The following is a 25,583-nucleotide window of genomic DNA, read 5'->3' on the forward strand; positions in this document are numbered from 1 at the left end:
ATCTTTTCCCATTGTAGGGCATTTGTGGAAGCAGCAGAAATCTCTCTAAATTTTCCATTTTGACAGAAAATTCTGGTTTTTAGAACTTATCATTCAAACTGGAGACTCATTAGCATTTAAGTGTCTGTCACTACAAAGTTGCTTAGGATATTCCTTGCATCACGGCCTGGAAGGAAATTACAGAATTCCTAGTTTCTGAATTGGTGTATGAAGTTTCCAGCTGGGCAGGGAGGCATGAAATTTCAGGCACTGTCTCCTTCCTAACCCTTTTCTATCAGCCTTGCTCTTATTCTCAGATCTCCAGCCATCTCTGACTCATACTTGACCTCATGCTAAGAGCAGTTCTGTTTGTGGGTTGGGATATGTAAGAAGCCACTAACTCAGAAGGTCACTCGCTCAGGATGGAACTCCTTTCTGCCCTGAGGTCCTCTGCCTGGCATAGAGTCCTTTTGTCTACCAACTTGTCTTCTGACCACACTGACTAGCCACCCTGGCTCATGATCCTTTATTCTGCTGTCCTTAACTTGGGTCTGCCTCACTGGTGCTTTACCTGCCTGTCTCTGCTGAGGTCTTCTTTTTAGACTTGATATGTATTCTTCCCCTTCTCCCTGGCCCTGCTTGACCCCTTGTGGGCCTACTGTGGCTGTTGCCACCCAAGACTTGAGGAAAAGGATGTCTGCATCCTAATCTCTGTTGCGCCACCAGAAAACTATCTGACTTCAGGCTAAACTGCTCTGCACTCAGCCTTTTCTCCCTGTGAGAGGGGCTGTTTGGGGTTATTTCTAGAGTCTTTTAGAAAATTCTAGGAACATGGTACATCTTTTTCACCTCTTTTTACCTTCCATCTTCTGACTCTGTTTCAAAGAACTAAGAGAGCAAAATGCCATGATATGCCTGCATCACGGGCTCATCGGCATCGCACCCGCATCATGGACCCAGTTAGGAAGATAAACCTGTGAAGATGACAGCATTTCCCTTTATTTGCATCACATTGTATAATTAACAGTGTGTAAGATGATGCCTTCAGAATTTCACTCATGCTTGTGAAGCTGTGTTCCCGGCATTTGAAGGAAGCTCCTCCACATAAGCGGCAGGAAAATGACCCTTTTTTCCCTTTAAAGAGCCAAACCACCATCCTTCGTCTTTCTTCTTGTATATCGTCACGATGTCGCCTGTGAAAACGCACATACATTTAGTTAGACAAGTGAGTTCCTGCGATTAATACCTTCCTGAGTTTGATCAGTTAAGATAGTTTTTAAGGAGATTCTGCTTTCAAGGAGTTACGAGGTAGCATCACTTTTCTGCAGGTGATTCAGACAAAGCAAAACTTACTGACCACCTCTGCACGAAGCAGGCAGAATGCAGAGAATATTAAAAAGTTAGGTAATGGACGACTGAGTTGTGCCATAAAGTAGTTTGATTAGAAACAAAATCACTTTGGATCCTATGTCCTGTGCTGCCTGGTTCACTTTGGATAGAACTGATGGGTTGTCACCAAACTCTTCTTGGTGTCTGTGTTTTAAGGGTTCCTCATGTTGGGGGGCACCATAGTTTGGTATGCTGACTGTTAAGATTATGTCTTGGCTACCAGAATTTTCTTTAGATCAAAGCAGCTTCTCTTCACTGTGTGTGCCAGGTTCATAGCCCAAAGTTCCAACCTACAGCTTTGCACAATAATATAACCCGTTGTTCAACAATTTAGATAATTTGAATAAAATATCAATTTGAAGACAATACTCCTTTCAAGCAATGATTGAAGTAAATGGAATTCCTAGGAAACACATGGCTCTTCTCTAATTCTCTATTAAAAAACAAGATAAAAACACTAGTCCCCGTCTTGTGAGAGAGTCTTTTCTCTCTGGCTGCGTCCTGTACATCAAAGTGGAAACATCCCCTTCCTTCAGGATCCAAAAGCTACTTGATCTTTAGCATCATCACAAAGTCATTTTCAGTTTTTTTTTTTCTTTCACTTTTTCCTCCCCAGTAATTTTCTTTCCAAGGCAAAGGAGACTGTCGAAACCCCCCTTCTATCTTTCCTTGGCCACATCACTATTTTTTCTTGCAATAGATCATTCTCAGTCTAGAAACTCTGTCTAATGTATTCTCTCAGGTCACTCAGATTGACACAATCCACTACTAGAATTCAAACACATAATTTATGGACTACCCTGGCCATCCAGTAATTAAGACTCCACGGTTCCAATATAAGAGGCACGGGTTTGATCCTTTGTTGGGGAACTAAGATCCTACGTGCCTCAAGGTATGGTCACAAAGTAAAAATGTAAAAAACAAAAACAAATAATTTAAAATTTTATCTTCAGCTTCCCTAAGACACCAACATGTCATTCCATTTAAAGAACCCACTTGGGATATAATGTATAAGTAGGCTTTGCAACCAACAGAGAACCGAAGACAAACAAGATGATCAATTTAAGGTGTTAACTATGTAACTCAAACTCAGGATCCTGGGTTGTAGGTGGCATCTGGGATATGTGTTTTAACTCATATGGAAAGTGGGTAAACTGCATTTCATTTACTCACTGATATAGGTAGTCTTAGGATGGCGTGATGACTAACAAAGTGACTTCTATAACACTTAAAACTTTTAAATTAAAGGCAACATTGGTTTCAGATGAAAGCAGGAGTGGGGTCTACTTTCTATTTCTTTTTTTCTTGTCTTTACTTATTTCTGAGCTACAAGGTAAAGTAACTGCGTGGAGAACTCTGACTGGCAAACTGAAAAGGAAACACCCATGAACCAATAGCAAATATGTGGTGGTGTCCCTGTTGTTTAACTGTTAAATCCATTTTGACTTTCTGTTGATTCTGGGTGCTGTGGCCTGGTCATGGAATGTAAGTTTTCTCCTATGGCACAATTCTTTCTCACTAACATTTTTCATCTCCAGATCTCTGCCTTAGCTTAACATTCGAACGTGGTTGCTAACTGGACATACAAAGATGAGGTGCTAACCTTTTCTCATTTAATAATCTTGAGGTTTTCACAACCCCTTGTTGTTCAGTCACCAAATTGTGTCTGACTCTTTGTGACCCTATGGACGGCAGCATGCCAGGCTGCTCTGACCCTCACTATCTCCCGGAGTTTGCCCAAGTTCATGTCCAATGAATTGGTGATGCCATCCAACCATCTCATCCTCTGTTGCCCTCTTATCTATCTGTCTTCAATCTTTCCCAGTATCAGGGTCTTTTCCAAAGAGTCAGCTGTTCGCATCAAGTGGTCAAAGTATTGAAGCTTCAGCTTTAGCATCAGTCCTTCCCAAGAGTATTCAGGGTTGATTTCCTTTAAGATTGACTGGTTTGATCTCCTTGCTCTCCAAGCGACTCTCAAGAGTTCTCCAGCGCCACAATTTGAAAGCATCAATTCTTTGGTTCTCTGCCTTCTATATTGTCCAGCTCTCATATCCATACATGATTACTGGGAAGACCATAACCTTGACTACATGGAGCACTGCTGGAAAAGTGATGTCTTTGCTTTTTAACACACCGTCTAGCTTTCCTGCCAAGAAGCAAGTGTCTTCTAATTTCATGGCTGCAGTCACCATTTGCAGTGATCTTAGAGCTCAGGAAGAGGGAATCTGTCACCGCTTCCACCTTTCCCCCTAAAGTGATGGGACTGAAGACCACGATCTTAGTTTTTTTTGCTATTGAGTTTTAAGCCAGCTTTTTCACTCTCTTCCTTCACCCTCATCAAGTGGCTCTTTAGTTCCTCTTTGATTTGTGCCATTAGAGTGTTATCATCTGCATATCTGAGGTTGTCCTTACATACCTTCCGATGTTAAACAAAAATCTGTGACATGGAGAAGGGGATCTGATTCCTTTGATTAGTTGTAAAACCCCTTTTTGAGAGAGAAATAGGAGAAATATTAAGCTGAGAGTCCTCTGACCCAGGTTCTAGAACTGGCATTTAGCTTAAGCCATTGAGAGGAAGTGACATCACACTCCAGTATGTGTAGCTTCTAAAAAGGAAAAAGGTGGGGCTGCGCCTCTGATAACTGTCCATTACGGATATTCTACCCCAACTGAGCACTGTGATTAACAGTGTGACTGGGTTTCCAAGTTCAAATCCTGAGCCTCGACTGCTAGTGACTTTAAGAAGTACTTCACATTTCTACGTCTCAGTCTCCTCACTCATAAAACAGGCATAAATAATACCTACCTCAAAAGGTTTTTGTGAATATTAAATTGGACAGTGTGTTTGCAGGAATGTCTGGCACCTGGTAAATACCGCATAGATATCAGCTGTTTTTATTATGTGAGCTTTCTTTTTGGTGTGCTTATCTATCTTCTAAGAAGGGTGATTATAAACCTGAACTGATTTAACAGGGTACTAACTTTAAAAGCTAAGACAAAGGTTATAGTCAAGTTAAAGATTTCACGTGAGAAGGCAAGTCAACTATTTGAGAAGGATTCTTACCTTTTTCCAAGTCCAATTCATCATCTTGCCTGGCTTGAAAAGAATATAAGGCCTTGCAAAGACCATTGCCGAGCTGGGTCACACCAGAGGCTGCAAGTTGGATCAAGTTTTAGTGACTAATGCTGGGTCAGTAGGCAAGATGTACACAGTGAGAAAGTGGTCTTGTTTTCACCACATCGTGCAGAGCTTGAATATGTTGAAATCTTCCCCAAAGGAAAGTTTATCATTGTACATAATACTCATTCTTTGATTCAGTAACCATTTCTGATGTAGGTACTATGAGAATGAACTATGTATATTATATACTCCAAAGCTATAATATAGAAAATAAGTCGAGACAAAAATTATTGTAGTAGTAATAATAATGATGACAGTTTTAAATTGTTTTCCATGTGAATTTCATATCAGCCAATCTGTGTTGACCGATGTTGTATTTGTGTCTTGGAAAACCCACACTTGTTTTTCCCATCAGGAATATATTGGAGCAGGAGCTTCCTACCATTATCCCCAGGTACTTAGGGAACTGTTTCAAACTGTGCAACCATGGGTCTTTAATGTACAGGTGGACTACAATGGCCTGGGTTTGACTGAAACTCATTTTTGCCAAGTTCTAATCAAGAACCTAGAGAGTCGAGGTTGTGGTAATACTATAGTTGAAAAATAATGGATAATGAAACGTGCTTGTGTGGATGTGTGTGTGTGTGGCTGGGGGGTTGAAAGGTAAAAGGCAGTGGGGGTAGATGGACAAATGACCAAAGTCAAGTGACTGAACAAAGCCAGTAGGCTTTGGGATCACGATGTTTCTCATGCAGAGGACAGGGTTTCTTTGGCAGTTTGGAGGAGGCTGTGGAGACAGGGCTGCAGAGCTCCTCACCGTGTTTCCAGGGTGAGCATGTGGACAACAAATTGAGGCTGTCTGAATAACATGGATGCTGGGGACTGGGGGTACCTTCCCTAAAACATTAGCGAATTCTTCTCCCCCTCCCCCACCTGCATTCTTCTTGAGTCCATCCCATCTTTTGGATGACATTTGCACAGAAAGCTACACATTCTAATAAATTAATCAGTCCTGATTGAAATGTTAATCTCCTTGAGCCAATTTATATCAATGTGGTTCTGAAAATAAAATATAATTTTGGCAATGTGCTTTACTGATAGGACCCAGCCTCGAATTATTCTGGTCATGAGATTACCTGTAGACGAAGGACTTGGAATTCTCTGCCCATCAGAAGATGCCCTGTTCACAATATTCTCTAATCTCTTCGTCAGTACAGGCCGAGATATTCTCACAGAACTATGTGTCTGCTGCTGTTTGAATAGGGGGGAAAAGACATTTTTAACAGCGCTGTCAACAGAAGTATTTGAGAAAAGTAACTCTTCTGCAACTGTTTTCCTCCGGAAACTGTTTTTTAATTATTGGGTGAAGGATATAAAGAAATCATTCAATACATTTCTAAATCCTACTATAGTGAGGTTTTGTTACTGAAACCGTGATATTTTCAGAATTCAGTTCAGTTCAGCCGCTCAGTCGTGTCTACTCTTTGCGACCCCATGAATTGCAGCACACCAGGCCTCCCTGTCCATAATGAATTCCCAGAGTTCACTCAGACTCACGTCCATTGAGTCAGTGATGCCATCCAGCCATCTCATCCTCTGTCGTCCCCTCTCCTCCTGCCCCCAATCCTTCCCAGCATCAGAGTCTTTTCCAATGAGTCAGCTCTTTGCAAGAGGTGGCCAAAGTACTGGAGTTTCAGCTTCAGCATCAGTCCTTCCAAAGAACACCCAGGACTGATCTCCTTTAGAATTAGATATTACTGTATTTTATAGCCTGTGTTTGCAATTCTGACCTGCAGCCTTAAGCCAAGTAATATTTACACCATTCCTTCTATAAATTCAACTTTAATTGGTTTTGATGCAAGTGAAATAATCATGACTTTGTAAATGACTGAGGCCCTTTTAGAGCTCAAGTCTCAGAAAGACAACTGTCCCTTCATCACAAGGTAGTTACAGCTCCCTCTTCTGGTAGCAAATGGAAAACAGCTAACCGTGTATACTCACATGCTCATCAATGCCTAGAGTGAAACACTGGGAAAGCATTAATACATGTGTGTGAACCTTTTAATTGTGCTCACACATTATCAACATCATGTACTATGTTAAATGGATGAGACTACTGCTTATCACAAAATCTTACAATTTAGGTCTGTAATAGAAATTTTACTATAAGAGCATGTTCAAAGGATAAAGTTAGAAAATGAGAAGGAAGAAGGAACCCAAAGTATTTTTAACTCATTAATTTACCTATGAATACAAAGAATTTGTTCATTTGTGTTTAGTCTTTGTTACTGTGCTCAAAAAATAATTAAATTTATCTTAAAATTGTGCAATTGGAGATTTGAGCATATGGCATATATAATTCATAACAGCTTTTTTGCCCCGATGCTGCTTTGAGTCATTCTACCCAACAAGGCCAGTCAAGGAATTATAACCAGCCTCTTAAATGTTTACCTTTTCTTTCCACTTGAAGATGGAGTTACTACAGGGATGGTTGGGTTGAGGTCTTTGCTCAAGTTCTGCTAACACGGATGACAGTTTATAGGAGTTTGCTTGCAGAAGGTCTAGTTTCAAGCTATTCTGTGGAAACAGCATTTGACCACATGAGTAAATTTCTAGAGAAGGAGGCACAACTCACTGTGGCTGGATAAAGGGACATCAGGATAACTTCCAAGATGACAAAGAGGTTCAGAAAAGTACACATTCAACTCATGTGCAATTCATTTGCAGAAAATGCTAAAGAGAGAAAAATAATGGGCCCTTTAAGAAGTCTAAAGAAAGCCTTAGTTGTTGAGTGTGTCTTATTCTGGAACCTTGTAAAAAAGGTAAACCAGAAAGCTTGATAGGTATATTACTCATCATTTTGTGACAAAGAAGAGTTTTACTTAACTTTCTGCTGAGGAATGGGGAAAGAGAATAGTAAGTGCTGATTCCAAAAGGCAGGCTTTCAGGGGGCTTTGAAGAAAGGCAATGGAGCCATGGGCACTTAACATAAAGAAGAGAATTGACTCTTGTCATCAGAATCAAACTAAAATGATGTGTGGCAGGGTTTTCTTATTTCTTGAAGAGGTGAGGTCTTATATTACCTGGAAAATTTGCAGTAACACTTCTGAAAACTAGAAACAATATTCTGGGCTATTTGAATATAAAAATAAAGAGTGAAACTAAAGCTATTAGTCTCTCCGTTTTCAATTTGACCTTGAACTAAAACTTTATATTGACTTCTCTGGCAAGTTGTGGTCAGTCAAGGTAAATCAAAGCACAGAATCTAAATACTGGAAAGAGTCTGCTTATCCAACATTCTCCTCACCATTGCCTCTCCCTTCTCCACATCTCCAGACTGGGGATTCCTTTTTTTTTTTTTCTTTCTACTTTTTGGCTGTGCCACTCGGAAATCCAGGATCTTGATTCCCCGACCAGGGATCAAACCTGTGCCACCTGCAGTGGAAGCGAGGTGTCTGAACCACTGGACTGCCAGGGAAGTCTGCAGCCTGGTATTCATAATCCTAACATCCCTGTCAGGGGACCACAGCCATGGACCGAACACCTCCAGTAGTCCTTGGAACCATTCACTGCACAGCGGGCAGGCGCACCTAAGGTGCAATCCACAGCTCCTCCGTGGCTTCTAGCCTTAGATCCAGTCTGCACTTGGGAACATCAAGAGCAAGTCTCTCTGTTCTGTGGTGTGTTCCTTCTGGTATCCAAAGACAATATCTGCCCCCATACACTTTCAGTTTCTGCAACAATTTCTCAGAGAATATGGCTTGCCAACATTCTTGTTTCAAATATGGCACTGGACCAAGAGCCAATGAAATAGGAAATAGAGATTCCCCTGCAAGAAACCTCCCCTGCCTAAGACAAAATCAATCTACCACCATTACTGGTAATAGTTTCCCTCCCCCAGATGTGGGGGTATATAATTTCTGACACAGATATTTGGCATCCACTATTTGAAGACCCTTTTTGCTTCATCACTAGATCCTAAACACTATAAATTCAGGGGTTAGATCATCTCCCATCTTGCATCCTCCATTGTGTGAATCAGGCCAGTTGTGTGCCCGGAAGATCCTAATACATATGCTATATTAATGACAAAACGCTATGCAAGAACCCAAAGAAATAAACTTATAAATTAATGCCATCATAAAATGCTTCATATGATTTCCTTTTGGTAAATATCATTTACACTGAATTAGTTAACCAAACATTTTATGTTGTCACAGAAAATGTCTTTCAGTCTGTTTTATAATTTTATAAAAATTGTAGCCATATGTCACTGCAGGGATATTAGACCTCTGTTCCCAAGTGAACAGAATTCAGGCCTGTCTTTTCACAAAAAGTGTCAGGTTTATTCCTGAAACAGCACCTGCACTAAAGGAAGCTGCTGCTAAAAAACAGATAAACAATACCTGGCTGCGTCTGTCTATTTTTACCAAAGGACTATTGAAATCGTTCTTCGGACAGAATTTATTAGGTATGTACTTTTTACAAGAGTGTTAGATAGGCTACGTGCAAGGAAAGGAAAACTGGCCCAGCTTCCTGGATCCTTCAAAACATTGCTAAAAATTTAATCTCTTCCTGAATTCTTCTCAAATTAACCCCAATCAGCTTTCTCTCCAATCATAACAAATTGTGTACCTTGCCACACATAGGTCACAGTATTTGTTTTTATTCCTGTATAAAATTCATGGGCCTTTGCTAACCTTTTTATAATGTGGGCTCCTCTGAAGAGGTCACACTGCCCATCAATTGCAACAAATGTCTGGGTGCTGCTGCAGACCAGCCTTTTGGCAAAAAGTGCCGCTCCCTACCTCCGCTGACGGCACCTCCTCTCCCCTCACAATGACCTTGGCCTCTGAGGTTTTTCTCCTTGTTTCCCTGGAAGCTCTCACACCCTAAACAGCCATCTTCCTTTCCCCTACATCCACATCTCTCCTTTCCCCTAGTATTCTCAGAAGACCCTGATGTTGGCTCAGGGATAAATGGAAAACGGCATCTCTATAATAATTACCAGGATTTCAGCTCTCCTCTGTGCACTGTGCTAGCATTTTCTAAATACTGTTTCAACCTCACAAAACCCCTTTGAGCTAAGTACCAACATCCCCCCTTCCAAGATGAGAAAACTGAACCTGTCCCAGGTCCCTGTAACTGGCCGAGGTAGATCCGGATGCAGGCCTTTCTGAAAGCAGACCCTGCGTTTGTGTTTCAGTCACATCTGTTAACTGAGATAGCACACATGATTTCCAGACCTTGACAGTGATTCTATGCTGGGAGCGGGGGAGGGATTTTATTTTAGGCACATTTCCACCCCTTGCCCTGGGAGGACACTAAAGCAAACATCTCTAAGTAGCTGGATTTTTCCAGATTCCTCAAACCACTTGTCAAGGAGCTGACCGTACAAGCTCTCTGACTAGACTGTTCTGTGTCATGAGAAAGGAAAGGCAAACAGAGGTCAAATGGGCCAGAACACAGGCGTTCCCCAAATAGCTCCTTCAGCATTAAATCTACCAAACTGCACTCTGCAAATATTTACCTCGTCCATTAAGGCTGCTGTGCTTTTTTCGCTCTCTGAGTCTGAGAAGGAGGAGTGGCTGGAGTAGGCTCTCAGCATTCGTTCCAAGCCTGCAAGTGAAATCATACTGCCAGTCACCACTGGTCAGTCCTGGAGGGGCAGGGGTTAAAGGTGGTTACACTCAGAGGGAGCCAGAGCCCAGAACCGATTCCTGGAGCATTTCCCGAATGGCTGGAGCTGCTTGTGTATGTAGTTGTTGCTAAATTTTACTGAATGGGTGACCTGTACCTTCATTTAATGACATTAGAGAAATACTGGTGCTTAAGGAGTCTTGATTGTTGTTCAAGATGAAAGACTCAGGATGAGCTTTGAATCCTTCTTGTAGATCCATTCTGTGGCAGTTCCCTAACATTTTACCATGATCTTAAGCTCTCCTCTGCTGGTGTTTACATTTCTAAACATTTTGCTCTCTTGGATTTCCTATCAAGTATTACATTGCAATAGTGTTCTCGGGTCCACAAAAAACAAGCTCCACATATCAGAATCCCACGTATGAAATTGTTTTCATTATCTGTGGCACTTATGAGCTGCTTCATGTTCTAACATACCTAACCTCTAAGCATAGGATTTAATTTGAACGCTTTTCACATCATTCAGCAAGTTGCTTTAAAAACAAGCAAGTGGTGATCATTCTGTAAAGTACAGAAATATTGAATCATTAAGTTGTGCACCTAGAACTAAGATAGTGCTGTATATCCATAATACTTCAGTACAAAATAAATTAATTTAAAAAATCTTAAATCACCTATTAACACCCCTCCAATGGAATAATATAAACTAATATGGGAAAAATAAATAAATGGAAGCCTTGTACATAGGAGGTTTTTGTTGTCTAGTTGTTAAGTCCTGTCTGACTCTTTGCGACCCAAAGGACTGTAGCCCACTAGGCTCCTCTGTCCTTGGGCTTTCCTAGGCAAGAATACTGGCCTGGGTTGCCATTTCCTTCTCCAGGGGATCTTCCCAACCCTGGGATCGAACCTGGGTCTCCTGCATTGGCAGGCAGGTTCTTTATGACTAGTGCCACCTGGGAAGTAAACCACCTAGGAGGTTTACTATGTTTTAATTCAAACTAATTGTCCTTCATGTCAGCCAGTTTCAGGAACAGAGTGAAATGTTACATTTCTAGAAACGGTGGTATAGTACTTATAAAAATCTCACAGATGGACCAAAATGTCATGTTTAATTTTTTTTGCTCTCTCCTTTGAGCGAAAATTTTTCTTTATTCACACAAATTAGGTCTGACATTTGGTCCTTTAAATGAGATGATCCCTGCACCAGTCAGCAAAAGCAGAAATACCCCAACTCTGAATGAAACCTCAGGATAGAATACTTTCCCTCACCAGGCCAATCAAAGAGATAGTTACATACCTTCTTGGTCTCGCGAGACTTTTTCAATATCTTTCTGCAGTCTCAACAGTTTTGATTTTATTGAAGATGTCTGTCGCTCTTTACTCATTGCATTTTTAGGATCTTCTTCCTTTAGGAAAAAAGAAGGAAGTTTAACAATTTCAGTGGAAAAAAGGAAGAGTTGCTACTCCTAGTTGCACTGAGACTTTCACTGCTACATTCTAAGTTAACTTAATGGAAGGGGAAAAAAATAATAAAGCCAGGATAATCTTTGGTTTTCCACAGATAGTTTTACTTTTCTAGACCTGCTTAATAAGAAGACATCTTGCTCACAACTGGTAAGTATATAGCCAAGAACTTACTTTAACAGAAAAAATCACCCTTGGAAAGTGAATGTTACTATAGCTATTTCATAGACGTGCATGGCTCACCAAGGTCAGGGGCACGAGAGCTTTAAGAAGACTAGCTGATTTAACCAGGACCTTTCAGTTGAGGGGAAGGAGGGCAGAAGTTACTCCGTACAGGAGAAATGGCACAAGCAAAGGATAGAGGGAGGATTTGTGTGAAATAAAAAATAAACATACCAGTTGCTTGAGCAAATACAGTCAGAGAAAAAAATTATCTAAGTAGTTTAGGTCAGATTTGAGGGCTGAAGTAGAAATTTTATCCTGTAGATTGAGAACTATTAATTATGTGAGAGCTTTCATAAGCATTATTTCCCGAACTGAAAGAATAAAGATGTTAGGACACAGTGTAAATGCCTAGCAACAAGTCAAAGAGCAAATGTCCTATAGTGATATGCAACTTAAAATGATTAAAACCTTTGTGTGCAAAAACAAAAAGGTGTTAGGTCTGGTGGGGGGGGGGTGGCTGATCATGAATGCAGTAGAGACAGAAATCTTGGAGAAAGAGGGAAAACTGATGACTGAGGATGGAAGTGGAGGAGTCAGGACTTATCTGAAAAGGAAGGAGAAAGACTGGGACCCTAAATATTGGTAGAGAGAATAGCTTTAGAAAGATTGTCCTGAAGAAAGGGAAGCATGACAATTTAGAGCAAAGAGAATACTGTAATAGCCTTTATAAAAATATAATGAGATTAAATATTTAATCTATATGCTGTGTTCAGTTCAGTTCAGTCACTCAGTCGTGTCCAACTCTTTGCGACCCCATGAACTGCAGCACGCCAGGCCTCCCTGTTCATCACCAACTCCCAGAGTCCACCCAAACCCATGTCCACTGTGTCAGTGATGCCATCCAACCATCTCATCCACTGTCGCCCCCTTCTCCTCCTGCCCTCAATCTTTCCCAGCATCAGGGTCTTTTCAAATGAGTCAGCTCTTCGCATCAGGTGGCCAAAGTTTTGGAATTTCAGCTTCAACATCAGTCCTTCCAATGAACACTCAGGATCTTCTTTAGGATGGACTGGTTGGATCTCCTTGCAGTCCAATGGACTCTCAAGAGTCTTCTCCAACACCACAGTTCAAAAACATCAATTCTTCGGCACTCAGCTTTCTTCACAGTCCAACTTTCACATCCATACATGACCACAGGAAGAACCATAGCCTTGACTAGACGGACTTTTGTTGGCCAAGTAATGTCTCTGCTTTTGAATATGCTATCTAGGTTGGTCATAACTTTGCTTCCAAGGAGTAAGCATCTTTTAATTTCATGGCTGCAAACACCATCTGCAGTGATTTTGGAGCCCCCCAAAATAAAGTCTGACACTGTTTCCACTGTTTCCCCATCTATTTCCCATGAAGTGATGAGACCAGACGCCATGATCTTCGTTTTCTGAATGTTGAGCTTTCAGCGAACTTTTTCACTCTCCTCTTTCACTTTCATCAAAAGGCTTTTTAGTTCCTCTTCACTGTCTTACCCTAGTCCATGTGAATTTTGCAGCACTCGATAAAACCCAGTCTACACTTACTGCTAACATCTATAAAGTTATAAAGTTAGATTTTGGAGGTGTTTTGCTTTAAGAACATTATTGCTGTTGTCCAGTCACTGTCGTGTCTGACTTTTTTCTTTCTTATGGACTGCAGGACACCAGGCCTCCCTGTCCCTCATTGTCTCCCAGAGTTTGCCCAAGTTCATGTCCATTGAATCAGTGATCCAACCATCTTATTCTCCCCCTCCTCTCCTCCTGCCCTCAAAATTTCCCAGCAGGGAAAGATTCAGGGTCTTTTCCAATGAGTTGGCTCTTTACATCAGATGGCCAAAGTATTGGAGCCTCAGCTTCGGCATCAGTCTTTCCAATGAATATTCAGGGTTGATTTCCTTTAGGATTGACTGGTTTGATCTCTTTGTAGTCCAAGGGACTCAAGAGTCTTCTCTAGCATAATTGAAAAGCATCAGGAATATTAAGGATATTAGGACAAGCTTATTCTCCCAGTTGGAGAATCAGTCCATTCTCTTAGAAAACATACATAGTCATTAGTTCTGGTGCAATTAAATGACCTAAAAACCAAAATCTCCCATGGGCACATCAATTAAAGATAAACCATTATGGCTGCTTCTTTATGTTTCAATAGGACCTTAGTCAAATTTTCAAGGAGAATGACCCTAATTTTATTGACAGGTTCGCTTACAGAGGTATTTTCACAAGAAAGTAACAGATGTGTTTTATTGTACATTGTCTCATCTCGGGGATCACTTACACTATTTGGAAGAAAAAAAGTACTTTCCCCATATAATCAAATCTTCCTTCCCACTTTCATCTCTATCTTTGTTTCTGCTTTGAACAGACATTGCTATTGCTAATTTACTTTGTCTTTCATAGGAAGCTCAGATCAATACTCTGTAATAACCTAAATGGGAAAAGAATTTGAAAAAGAATAGATACATGTATTTGTATGACTAAGTCACTTTGCTGTACACCTGAAACCAACACAACGTTGTTAATCAATTATGCTCCAGTGAAAATGAATGTTTTTAATGTAAAAAATTAAATATTTGCTTCAAAAATGAAAAGATTCAGTCTAAGATCCTCTTTGACTTTCTTCCCTGGCAGAGAATACTGAAGACATATTTTCATCACCCCATCTGTAAACCACAGTTTTTAAACTCAGGCAGACTATAAAAAGTCAATATTTTAATTTACAAAACAATGTTTCTTTTACAATTGCTCTCAATTAAAAAAAAAAAAAAGGAATCCCTCATTATGAGACTAAGGTTCCCCACGAATGAAACCTCCTTCCATCCATACTTACAAAGTAGTCAGTTAATAGGAACTCGGATTTATTTTCTGTAGATGAGACTGTGGTTTCTTCCATGAGAGCCTGGATATCTTTTTCGATGTCTATCTTGCTGATGGCACAGTGAATCTGCGTGTGGCACTGCAAGGCCAAGGAAAGCAGAACAAGGTTGCAGAAGACACGTTTCCTGCCAGTTCTTACCATGCACACCAGAGACGGCAAATTCTCTACTACTCACTGTGGTCAAGGTTTGGCCAAAAACAGAAATATGTTGGGAGTACTGGTTTAAGTTATTACACAAGAGTTGAATTCTTTCCTTCTCTAGCTCCAGGATGCTCTGAAAGGGTAAAAAATGAAATTACATCAGCCCTCTGTTATATTTACAACACTAAAGGCGCCCACCAAGCACTAACACACTGAAGAAAGTCTGAGTGAGCTGTCCTGTTTGTGCCCCTTGATCCAAACTGCAGAGGGGGCAGGTTCCCAGGACAGGAATGGATTTGGTGTCTGTCTATTTATCCTCCATTAGGATTAATTTCAGCTTCCCTGGTGGCTCAGGGGTAAAGAATCCACAGCAATGCAAGAGATACAGGAGATGTGGGTTTGATTCCTGGGTCGGGAAGATCCCCTGGAGGAGGGCATGGCAACCCACTCCAGTATTCTTGCCTGGAGAATCCCATGGACAGAGGAGCCTGGTGGGCTACAGTCCACAGGGTTGCAAAGAGTTGGACATGACTGAGCACGCACGCATGCAGGAGTTTCACTCTCATACTTTCACCGTCTTTTCTAGGCCAAAAGGCACACAGGTGGTGGCCATAGGTTACCTGATGTTCACAAAGAAGGGGGAGAAAGGAATCATTTGAAATCATTTGTGCATTCCAGAAAAAGAATGAAGCCCAGTAAAAGCCCTTCTGTATTTAGGAACTGCAGTCAGACACTAAATATTTCTAGAATTGTTTGCAACGCATACAAGGCATTCTGTTAGTCTTTGCAGGGACAACGATGATGAGATGCAAATTCTCTTCTTAGCGAAGCTTGTGTGATGAGACCAGAACCTTAAAGTCTGACCAAGTCGTTTTCCTGGCCTGGGGGTTCAGAGACTACTCTTTGAAGGTGGGGATACAGCCTTCTCATTTTGTGTGGGATGAAAAAATTCCACTCTTGGAGTTTTAGTTGGCTTGTTTCTTTAACTGGGAAAAATCAATGAAATTGGGCAGGTCACATTTGGCTTGTCAGCCATTAACATTTTAGAAAAAATTAGTTATTAGCCTCTTGCCACTCACTGGGAGCCAAGCTGTGGACTGCTTATTTTGAGGAAATAGAGAAGTTCAGAGAAGGCTGGGTCAAGTGGAATACACCCTGGGGATTCCTAGGCTATGTTGGGGATTGCAGGAGGCTGCTGGGTATGTGCCCAGATACTGTGGGTATGACAGAGGTGGCAGGTGTCCAAGATATAACGCTGCATTCTGTTTCTGAAAGGACAAGGCCTGGGCTTTCCCTCTTTGTCCAGAGGCTGGGCTGGTTCCTCTCATACCTGCCATTCTGCCTCACCCCTTCCCACAGTAAAGAGCACTCAGCAAGAGTCCTTCATGAGGAAGAATGCTGTTGTGGGCAAATCAGTGGCTAACATTAACAAAGAAGTAAGAAGGGTGGTCTGTATTCAGCCCCTTAGGTGATGTGGGGGTGTGGGGACATCACAGAGGCCACTGGCTTCTCTCATCCTGCTTCTCAGCACACCTGCAGGAGCCACTGGCCTGTCCAGTACAGTGTTCCTTTATATCCCTGTATGTAGACTGCATTCATATCCTGTTGTTATTTCACCTGTGGTACATAGTCATTAAATTTTTTTAAAAAAATTGTGTAGTTGTTGCGTAAAGCTTACCGTTTTCTCCAGTTTCAAGTGGTCAGTTCAGTGTCATTAAGTCCATCCAAATCATTGTGCAACCACTGCCACTATCCATATCCAGGATTTTTTTCATCTTGCAAAACTGCAGCTTGGTGCCCATTAAACAATAACTCCCCATTCTCCTTCCCCTCATCATCCCAGCAGCCACAATTCTACTTGCGGTCTTCTATGAATCTGAAACTAAGTGTCTCATCTAAGAGACACTTTGTCCTTTTGTGTCTGGCTTATTTCACTTAGCATAAAATCTTCAAGATTCATCCTTGTTGTAGCCTGGGTCAGAATTTCCTTCCTTTTAAGGATGAATAATGTTCTGCTGTCTGGAAACACCACACTTTACTAGTATACAGTCATTTTAATGCTACTATGAAATGCAAGTGGTAAAAGGCTGCAGTAACTGTGAACATCTATGTCAACCACATGCAAACTTTGATCCTGTGCCAAGTGTCTTGACTTTTGAACTGGGGAATCCAGAGCTCTGCTCCCCAAGGCCATCTTCCTTCTCTAGTCAGAATCTGCACAATTTTTGTAAGTCAATGGGAATGATATACCTTTTGTTTCTGCTGTTGGTCTCCTGAGTCTTTCTCTAAAATCTCAAGTACCAGCCATTTGAATGTGCCCTCTGTCTCCCAGATACGGGATTAAAAAGACCCAGAAGAGAGTAGCCTAGTAAATGTAAATGCTTCTTCACAGGGCACAAACTATACACCTCCTCTAACAAATACGTAAAATAAACTCTGCTCAATGTCTTGGACCGCAAGTGAGACCGTCTTCAGAGAGAAAGAGTCTTTACATTATAGAAGAAGATCTGGAAAGCAGCTGTTACAGTTTAGCACTACAAGCAAAGGACAGGATGGAAAACAAAAGCCAGGTTTGGGAAATACATTGAATCCCCACTGGGCAGCTGTTTCTTTACTGTGACAAATGCTGAGCCACTAGCATCAGTCTGAGGCTAGAATAATCCTGTCCCTTGCTGGCAATGGTAATATTTAAAAGATTTTAATTACATTTCATGGAAATCGTTAAGATGATCTATGTTTGCTCATGAAAAGAGGCTGAGATAAATTCCACTGTGCAAAGGGGAAATCCATATCTTGTTTAATGAATTATTGCTTTCTATTATCTTGCTCTTTTTGTATAAAATAAGGTGCAGAGAAGCAAGAGACTCTGGAGGACCTCAAATTTTCCTCATGTGTTTTTACAACAGCACGTGAAAGGAAACTGCGATCAAGGAGTTATCAAGGAAGAGCAGATGGAGAGGTTGTCTGGGTCCAGGCTTCATGATAATTCACACTCTTCATTCATTCTTTTCATTTCCTGCTGTTCTGGCCTTCCGGTTAGAACTACCCAGGGAGCTTGGAGGGACTTCATTTTCATCTAAATTGTTTTCATGAAACTGATCAAAGAAATATCTTGCTTTTTCTTGAGCAGAAACTCTTAAACTTTACTATGCATAGCAATCACCAAGACCCCTTCCTAAAATCATTCAGAAGTTGTGACTCATCCTATGTAGGCAGGCACTCAGAAATCTACATTTTAATTTTTTTTTTTTTTAGCCTAAAACTTCTCATTCCCAACTCAGGGCTTAAGAGTCAGTTTATCCTCAATTTTATTTATTTATTTTGACTGCCCTGCATAGCACATGGAATCTTAGCTTTCCCACCAGGGATCGAACCTTAGGCCCCCTGCAATGGAAATGTGGAATCTTAACCACTGGACTACCAGAGAAGTCCAGGAACCTAAATTTTAACAAGCACACTAGACGTTGTTCTGGGGCCATAAAGGGATATAAGAAAATACATTTTAAAACCATTTCTAATTCTTCCACCCAGAGAGGACCCCTGTTAACATTTTGATGTAATTTACTCTGTTGAGGTATATATGTATGTGTGATTTTATATTTCTAGTTATCAACCAAATTATTCAAATTGCTATACTGTTTTTTCACTTAACATTGTTCATAAGCAGTTTCCAATGCTATTAGTTTCCAAAACACTGTTTTAATTAATAATCCCTTGTATAGAATGTATTGATTTATTTAGCCATCTTCTTAACATTGCCACTTGTATTGTTTCTTCCCTTTTAATGTATTTGAACGGAAATATGTGTTTTGTTTTTCATTTATTTCCTTAAGATGGATTTATGGAAAGGAAATTAGGTTTTTCAACCCAGGTTCTAAGAGAGAATTAAGCCCTAATGTCCTAAGGCATCTGCTGTCTGCATTGAGTTACCATCTCTCCATCGCATCTAAAGTGGTATTAGTTTCCATCATCCTCGGGGAACTGAGAAAACACCCACTCACATTATTTTCTGTGTCCTGTGGCTCACATGAGCAACACTGGTTGAGAATGTGAACATTTTTAAGATTCTTTGCACTTATTGCAAATGGTTTTCTAAAATAATTCCTCGAGTAAATATTACCAATAGCAAACATTTGATTTGTGGTCATTTTTGATAGAGTGGCTATTACTGTTTTATTTTTTGGCCTCATACATTATTTTATTTTGCACAGTTTGCAAGATTTTAGTTCCTGACCAGGGACTGAAGCCAGGCCCACATCAGTGAGAACACAGAGTCCTAACCACTGGACCACAATGAGATTCTTGAGTGGCTATTATTTTTCAAAATATATTACAGGTTATTTCTGCCAACTGAATTGTTTTTTCTTGGAAGGTAGGAAGTATGGATTGAACATATAATTATGAAGTGATGACTCATTTTGACAGATATTTGTGGAATTGTTTTCATTTCTTAATATTTGCACTTGAAATTTTATAATATTTTTCACAGTTTCTAGTAAACTGCCTTGAGCACAGTTCAGTGAATGTCCTCTGAAAGAATTTGTGAATCCAGTCTGGAGAATCAGACCAGACAGAGGAAGAACAGCTGGCGAATGGAGGAAAATAATGAAATGGAACAACCCTGGTGGACCCATTTCTATCTCCCACACTTTTAATAAATTCTCTTTTAATTGAGTTCAGTCAACTTTCATTATATGCCTTCATGAATATCACATGTTACTCCTGTCATTTGTAAACAACAGAGAGTAAGAATACACAGTGTAATCTGTGAATCAATGACTTGTTGGTATAGACTCAGTATGTACAAGCCAGGGAAACAGTAAGGAAGGGAATCCTTATTGGTTAAGGTGAGGCAAGGATGACTCAACAGGAACATCTCAAGTGGATCTAGTGGGGCTTGGTTTGGCATTCAGGGGGCAGAGGATAGCTCAAAGCCAGAGGAGAAGTTTAGAACCTAATAGAACTCATGTGGGATAAGAGGAACTGTGTGAACTCATAGGAAGAGGGAGTAAAGTTCCAGTGTTTTCCAGCATGGTGGTGGCAACAAACCAGGAAACAAAAAAGATGAAAGGAAACCTTTCTTTTCTTAATGGAGATTCTGGCTTCTAGTAGATTCTCCATGTGATTTGGATTCTTAAAAAAAAAAAAGAAAAGAAAACCTAGGGTCTCAAGTATTTTTAAAGCTGAACTGAATGGAGGTTTTTTGAAATATAAGTAAATGTACACCTGATCACCATCAGAAAGACTTTATAAGTGAAGAAGATAATGCCCATAATGTTTCAGTGTAAAAGTAGGGACTGCTGAAAGTGGGGTGTGGTGGGAAGAGAAGGTGGAGGAAGACCCTAAAAGGAGAAAAAGACACTGAGAAAAAGGAAGGCGAGACCCAGTAAGAGCCTCTGGTACGGGTAGTTAGTAACAGCTACATCTAACACACCTTGAAGGCCAGCTAGGTGTGCGCTACACCAGGACGTGTGCACTACATCCTGGCAGCAGTAAGAACCACAATTATCCCCCATTGCTGTGAGGTAGACAGGAGGGTGAGGTGGATGGAGACGGAGAGGTTAAATGTGTTTCTCATAGCCCTTGAAGTGTGCCTAGGAGCAGTGATTTCTCTCCCACACAAAGCCTCCTTGGAAAAAGAAAAACAAAAAACCAGGAAGGCATAACTTACCTGGAAGCAATTTTCCAGTGTGTTCTCCCATTTCAGTCTGGTAGAACAGCTTGCCACGTTTTTTTGGTAGTAATTTTCATCTTCTTTCGATAACTTCTCGGTTGATTTTTTCAGTTTATTGAGGAGCTAAAGTAAAACATCAGCGTCACATATTCAGGAACACATTTATGAAAGTCTTTGGTAATTCCAGAGAAAGAATTACATGCATCCCCATGATGAGTTTCTCATCTCCCAGCTAAAGTCACAAACAGTAACAGTAGATGATGAAATCAAACATCTTTCTCAGAAAACAGGGATGTCAGAACTGAAAGGAAGCCTAAGGCCCTTTCAGTAGGATTCCTTCAGTTTTTCTATGAGGAAACAGAGGTCCTTAAATATGATGTGATATGTCTGCTTTCATCAGATGAGGGACGAGGCCAAATGACAGGTGAGGAGAAGCAAGTTCAGATCAGGAAGTTGCAACTCCAGACTGTAATCTGCTGGTGATTCTTGTACTCTTATTTAGTAAATTCTTTAGTCCTCGGTATTTCTTATGGGCACAGGTAGTTCAGTTCAGTTCATTTCAGTTCAGTCACTCAGTCATGTCCGACTCTTCGCGACCCCATGAATCGCAGCACGCCAGGCCTCCCTGTCCATCACCAACTCCCAGAGTTCACCCAAACCCACGTCCATCGAGTCAGTGATGCCATCCAGCCATCTCATCCTCTGTCGTCCCCTTCTCCTCCTGCCCCCAATCCCTCCCAGCATCAGAGTCTTTTCCAATGAGTCAACTCTTCGCATGAGGTGGCCAAAGTACTGGAGTTTCAGCTTCAGCATCATTCCTTCCAAAGAACACCCAGGACTGATCTCCTTCAGAATGGACTGGTTGGATCTCCTTCCAGTCCATGGGACTCTCCAGTATCTTCTCCACAGGTAGAGGTTTGTACAATTAGATAATTTGTAGAACTGGCATTAGGTCTGGAACATTCTGTCACTTCACTATATAAACTCTGCAGTATAACTCTGGAATCAAACTTCAGGATTAGAGTCCTGGTTCTAACTGCCGGTGAGTTACTTAAACTTCACAAGTCACAGTTTTCTCATCTTTGTGATGGGCATAGCGATGCTCCCACTTCATTGTATTGTTTGTTTTCTGTTTTGTTTTTTTGTGTTTTTTTTTTTTTTTTTTTTTTTTTTTTTGCTTTTGGCCACACTGCATGGCATGTAAAAATCTTAGTTTCCCAACCAGGGATTGAACCTGCTCCCCCCGCACTGGAAGCACGGAGTCTTATCCACTGAACCACCACAGGGGAATCCCCACTGTGTTGTCTTGAGGAGTCCAGCAGGTGATGCAGGCACACTGCTCAAAATTTATCAGTAGCATAGCACTCAAAGACAAGGGAGCATTACTATTACCAGTGAAGAGCCTGTGGTTGTTCAGTCACTCAGTTGTGTCCGACTCTGCAAAGAGCCTGATACATGCCCTTCTTCACTGTAAGTTATGGACAGCTTGACAAATGCTTTCCTACGTTTGTCAAATGGGAAATCTCCAGCTTCCCATCAGGGATCCTGATTCCTGATAATCTGCACCTTAACAAAGAGCCCCCTGGCCGATCACCCTAACTGGCCATTCTGATGGTAAAAATCAAAATCATACAAAACTCTCTGGACCAGGATAGCTTGAATTGAATCCTCAAAATCTCACATCTTTGAGAAAGGAAGACGTTGCATTATAAGCAGGATTCTCAGCCTTTAATATGCCTAGGAATGACCAGACTTTCTTGGAAATTTTCAGGGTCCCACAAGTAGCAATATTGATTTGGTAGTTCTCTAGCGGGATTGGGAAATCTGAATTTTCATTGCCTCCTCAGATGATTCTGATGCAAATAGTCCCAATGATCCCTCTGATTTAAGCAGTTTAAGAGTTTCAAGGATAGAGATAAATGTTTTTAAGAATGCCCCTCTTTATGTTTAAGGACATTTTAACGAACATATCAGTAATGAACATTCATCCAAAATGCTGAATGTTAACACCATTCACTATTATTCCAGTTCACATGCTGGCTATTCAGCTGTCCCTCAGCTCTGATGTATGGTCTACTCAGGACATGGTTGGTCTTGCATATCAAGTGTAATGAGCCATGTATCCATAGAGACATGAGCTTGTGAATTTTAGCCTAATAATGATACAGAGAAAGACTCGAATGTGCACCATGCTATACTTGGCCGAGTTATTGTTCTCTGGTTCTTGTTGAGTGTGCCCAGGCCCCTAGCAATAAGAATGGAGTCGCTTTGGAGGTGACAACCCACGTTCATCAGCCTGCACTATATAACTATTGACTAGAAGTTTCTGCTCAGCAAACTTACAGCAAATAACCCCAAACAGATACCGAAGAATGGAGACTCATATACTCTAATTTAAGAAACTTTTCAGAAACTTCTTAAATTTGTCAGATTAAATACTTTTTCTGTGCTCTTTTCTTTCTCTTGGAACAAACATCTCATCCATTCATTCATTCATCAACATTTCTTGACGCCACAACTGTGTCATGTACTAGACACTGGGAATAGATAAAGGGATACATAGGCTCCTTCTCTAGTTGGGGACCAACACAGACCATTGCTGTTCTGTGTGATAGATCCCAGGACGAGAGAAGTATCACAGAGTGACCCCTGTGTGAATAAACCTAAAATGAAAGTAGGAATTGGTTAGGCAAAGTAGCTTGACATGATATCAAAAGCACATTTTTGGTGAGGTTGGAGCACACAGTTTGAGAGGAAGACCAGCAAGTGAAAGTGCTGAAGAGTTAGGCAAGGATCAAGTCAGGGAGGGTCTTAAAGGGCCACATAGAGGAGTTGTTCTTTATTCTGAGGTCACCTGGGTGTATTTTCAGGCTTTTTAAAGGAGAGTGATACACTCAGATTAAAGTTCCAGAGAAGTGAGCCTGGCTTGTATATGGGGAATAGCTAAGGGGATGCAGCACTGAAAGCTGAGACACCAGTTTGTCACCTGGAGTAACCCAAGTAGTGATGACAGTGGCCTGGGAGGGCGTAGTGGCTGTGGAGAGAAGTATGTGCAGATAATTCAAGAATGATTTAGGTTAGGACTTAGAATTGGGAGGATATGGTGGATGGTAATATTCAAAGACATGAAAAACAGAGGCATAAAAAATACTTTTGGTAGAGGGGAGGGATGGTTTTAATTTTGGATATTGAGTTTGTTTGAAGTGCCAGAGTGCAGTTTAGAAACTGGTTTGGTTTGGAGATATAAACTGGCGTATCATCGGCAGAGACATAGTAGATGGAGCCTTGAGGAAGTGTTTGTTGAGTAGCTGTTGTTATTGAGCACTTGATATTGAGAGTACTGTGTCAGACTCGAGATACAAGCCGAATAAAACAGAATGAGGCCCAGGAGGGATATCATCAGACACAGCAATATGGACAGTTCAGGCAGAACAAGGGAAGTCCATAAAGGAGCTTAAGAAAAAATTGACAGGGAAACCAAAAGAGTAAGATTTGTTGAAGTTGAGAATATTTCTAGAAGGGGAAATTTAATGGTGATTAACGCCTCTATGAAATTAAATTGAATCAGAACTGGAAAGCACCCATTAGCTTTAGCAACAAGGACCACATTGTATTTAAGGTAAGAACATTCCTAGCAAATTGGTGGGGAAATCTTGGTGGTTGCTTTGAGAAGTGAACAGATGAGGAAGTGGAGACGGAGCACAGATAACCCTTTCAATGAATCTTACTGTAAAAAGAAAGAGGGACTTCCCTGGTGGTCCGTTGGTTAAGACTCTGCACTTCCAGTGCAGGGAGGCATGGGTTCAATCCCTGGGCAGGGGTGGGGACTAAGATCCCACATGCTGCACAACACAGGCAAGAAGTCAAAACATAACTAAAGAGATGATATGTGGAGAGGAACAGGACTGTGGTCATGGAGGGCGTCTCCCTGACTCTTTCTACTCTCCCAAGATGGAGGGAAGTTGAGAAGGCTGATGGGAAGCAACTTAGAGAGGAGTCTGTCTGAGATCCAGGAGAGAAGGGAATAATCAAGGGAAGGGTCACTGAGAGGAGGCGGGGATGGGAGTCAGAACGCAGGATGAAAAGCTGGCCTGTCCCTCTGCGCTGCAGTAGGCAGGTGGCCGTGCTGGCCGCTGTGTTCTCTGCGACGCTGTAGGTGGGATGATCTGCTGAGAGTGGATGATGGCGACCGAGTAGTAAGAAGCTTGAAAATGTAGATCAGCTTCTGGGGAGAGTAAGGACTGCTGAGCAGGAAAACAAGAAGGACTGACGAGCGGCACCAGACCAGGCCAAGATCATGGGCAGGCCTCTGCGAGAGGCAAAGATGAGTGCCACCGTAGGTGTTTAGCCTTGGGACTAAAAGTGAGAAAGCTACCAGATAAAGTGATGAAGGCGGTAGGGGTCTGTGATGTAATGGCAGCCAAGGGCTATAGTTAGCAGGACCAGCTGGAGAAAGGTGGGAGGAGGATCACAGACTTCTGTCTCCCAGGAAAGCGGCTAATGAGGGAAGGAAGCAGAAATTCAACACTTGGCCGCCCATGCTTTTCCCCTTGTTATTCCCTGATGTCAGTGAAGAATAGCTTCTAATGAGGGCCCCGAATGCCTACAGCAGGGTCCCAGAGCTTAGGTTTTTAACCTACTTTGGTTTTGCCTCCTCCTTGGAAGCTGGCTCATTATTTAATCCTTGTTATTATGATCATTTCAAACTGTGAAGATTGACACAAGAACCCTACAAAATCTTGCTAACAATGAATTTAAGTTATTCAGCTAATAGTTTCTCAGGTGAGATGGAGTTACTCGGTGATGACAATTCTTGTCTTCTTTTAAGGATGTTTTGGGTTGCAGTGTGTGGCCTGCATTTTCTTAGAGGGAGCCCATCTTTAGGGGAAGATATTGACTATTTCAGAAGTTTCCAGTCTGGGGTGCACATCACAAGGGGTATGCAAGATAATTAGTATCCCAATAATATTTGTGTTCATTTCTGCATAAAGAGAATGTTCCAGCTTGCTCTTATTCAATATGTGAATTGATACTGGTGCCCACGCAAGGACAGTTGAGGATTCTGAAGTATTCTGGAGGGAGAGTGGAAATTTTACAACATGAGAT

The 25,583-nt window shown here is 41.3% G+C and overlaps 1 protein-coding gene across 4 annotated transcripts in view; it reads right to left on the reverse strand.

Annotated features, from left to right (window-relative positions):
* Positions 1 to 956: 956 nt before the first annotated feature.
* Positions 957 to 25,583, reverse strand: part of NOSTRIN (nitric oxide synthase trafficking) — a 64,660-nt gene continuing 40,033 nt past the window's right edge. For 2 of the 4 annotated variants that reach the window (XM_069577316.1, XM_069577318.1), the window contains 9 exons: positions 20,475 to 20,600; positions 14,838 to 14,936; positions 14,615 to 14,740; positions 11,427 to 11,535; positions 10,020 to 10,108; positions 6,941 to 7,066; positions 5,626 to 5,740; positions 4,433 to 4,522; positions 957 to 1,172 (listed from right to left, as the gene is read on the reverse strand). In XM_069577316.1, coding sequence (XP_069433417.1) covers positions 1,036 to 1,172; positions 4,433 to 4,522; positions 5,626 to 5,740; positions 6,941 to 7,066; positions 10,020 to 10,108; positions 11,427 to 11,535; positions 14,615 to 14,740; positions 14,838 to 14,936; positions 20,475 to 20,600 — 1,017 coding nt within the window. In that variant the 3' untranslated portion in view covers positions 957 to 1,035. The remainder of the gene's footprint in view (positions 1,173 to 4,432; positions 4,523 to 5,625; positions 5,741 to 6,940; positions 7,067 to 10,019; positions 10,109 to 11,426; positions 11,536 to 14,614; positions 14,741 to 14,837; positions 14,937 to 20,474; positions 20,601 to 25,583) is intronic. The other 2 variants (XM_069577317.1, XM_069577319.1) reach the window with 1 other exon arrangement.

Source organism: Ovis canadensis, chromosome 2 (assembly GCF_042477335.2).
Source record: "Ovis canadensis isolate MfBH-ARS-UI-01 breed Bighorn chromosome 2, ARS-UI_OviCan_v2, whole genome shotgun sequence".
NCBI lineage: Eukaryota > Metazoa > Chordata > Mammalia > Artiodactyla > Bovidae > Ovis > Ovis canadensis.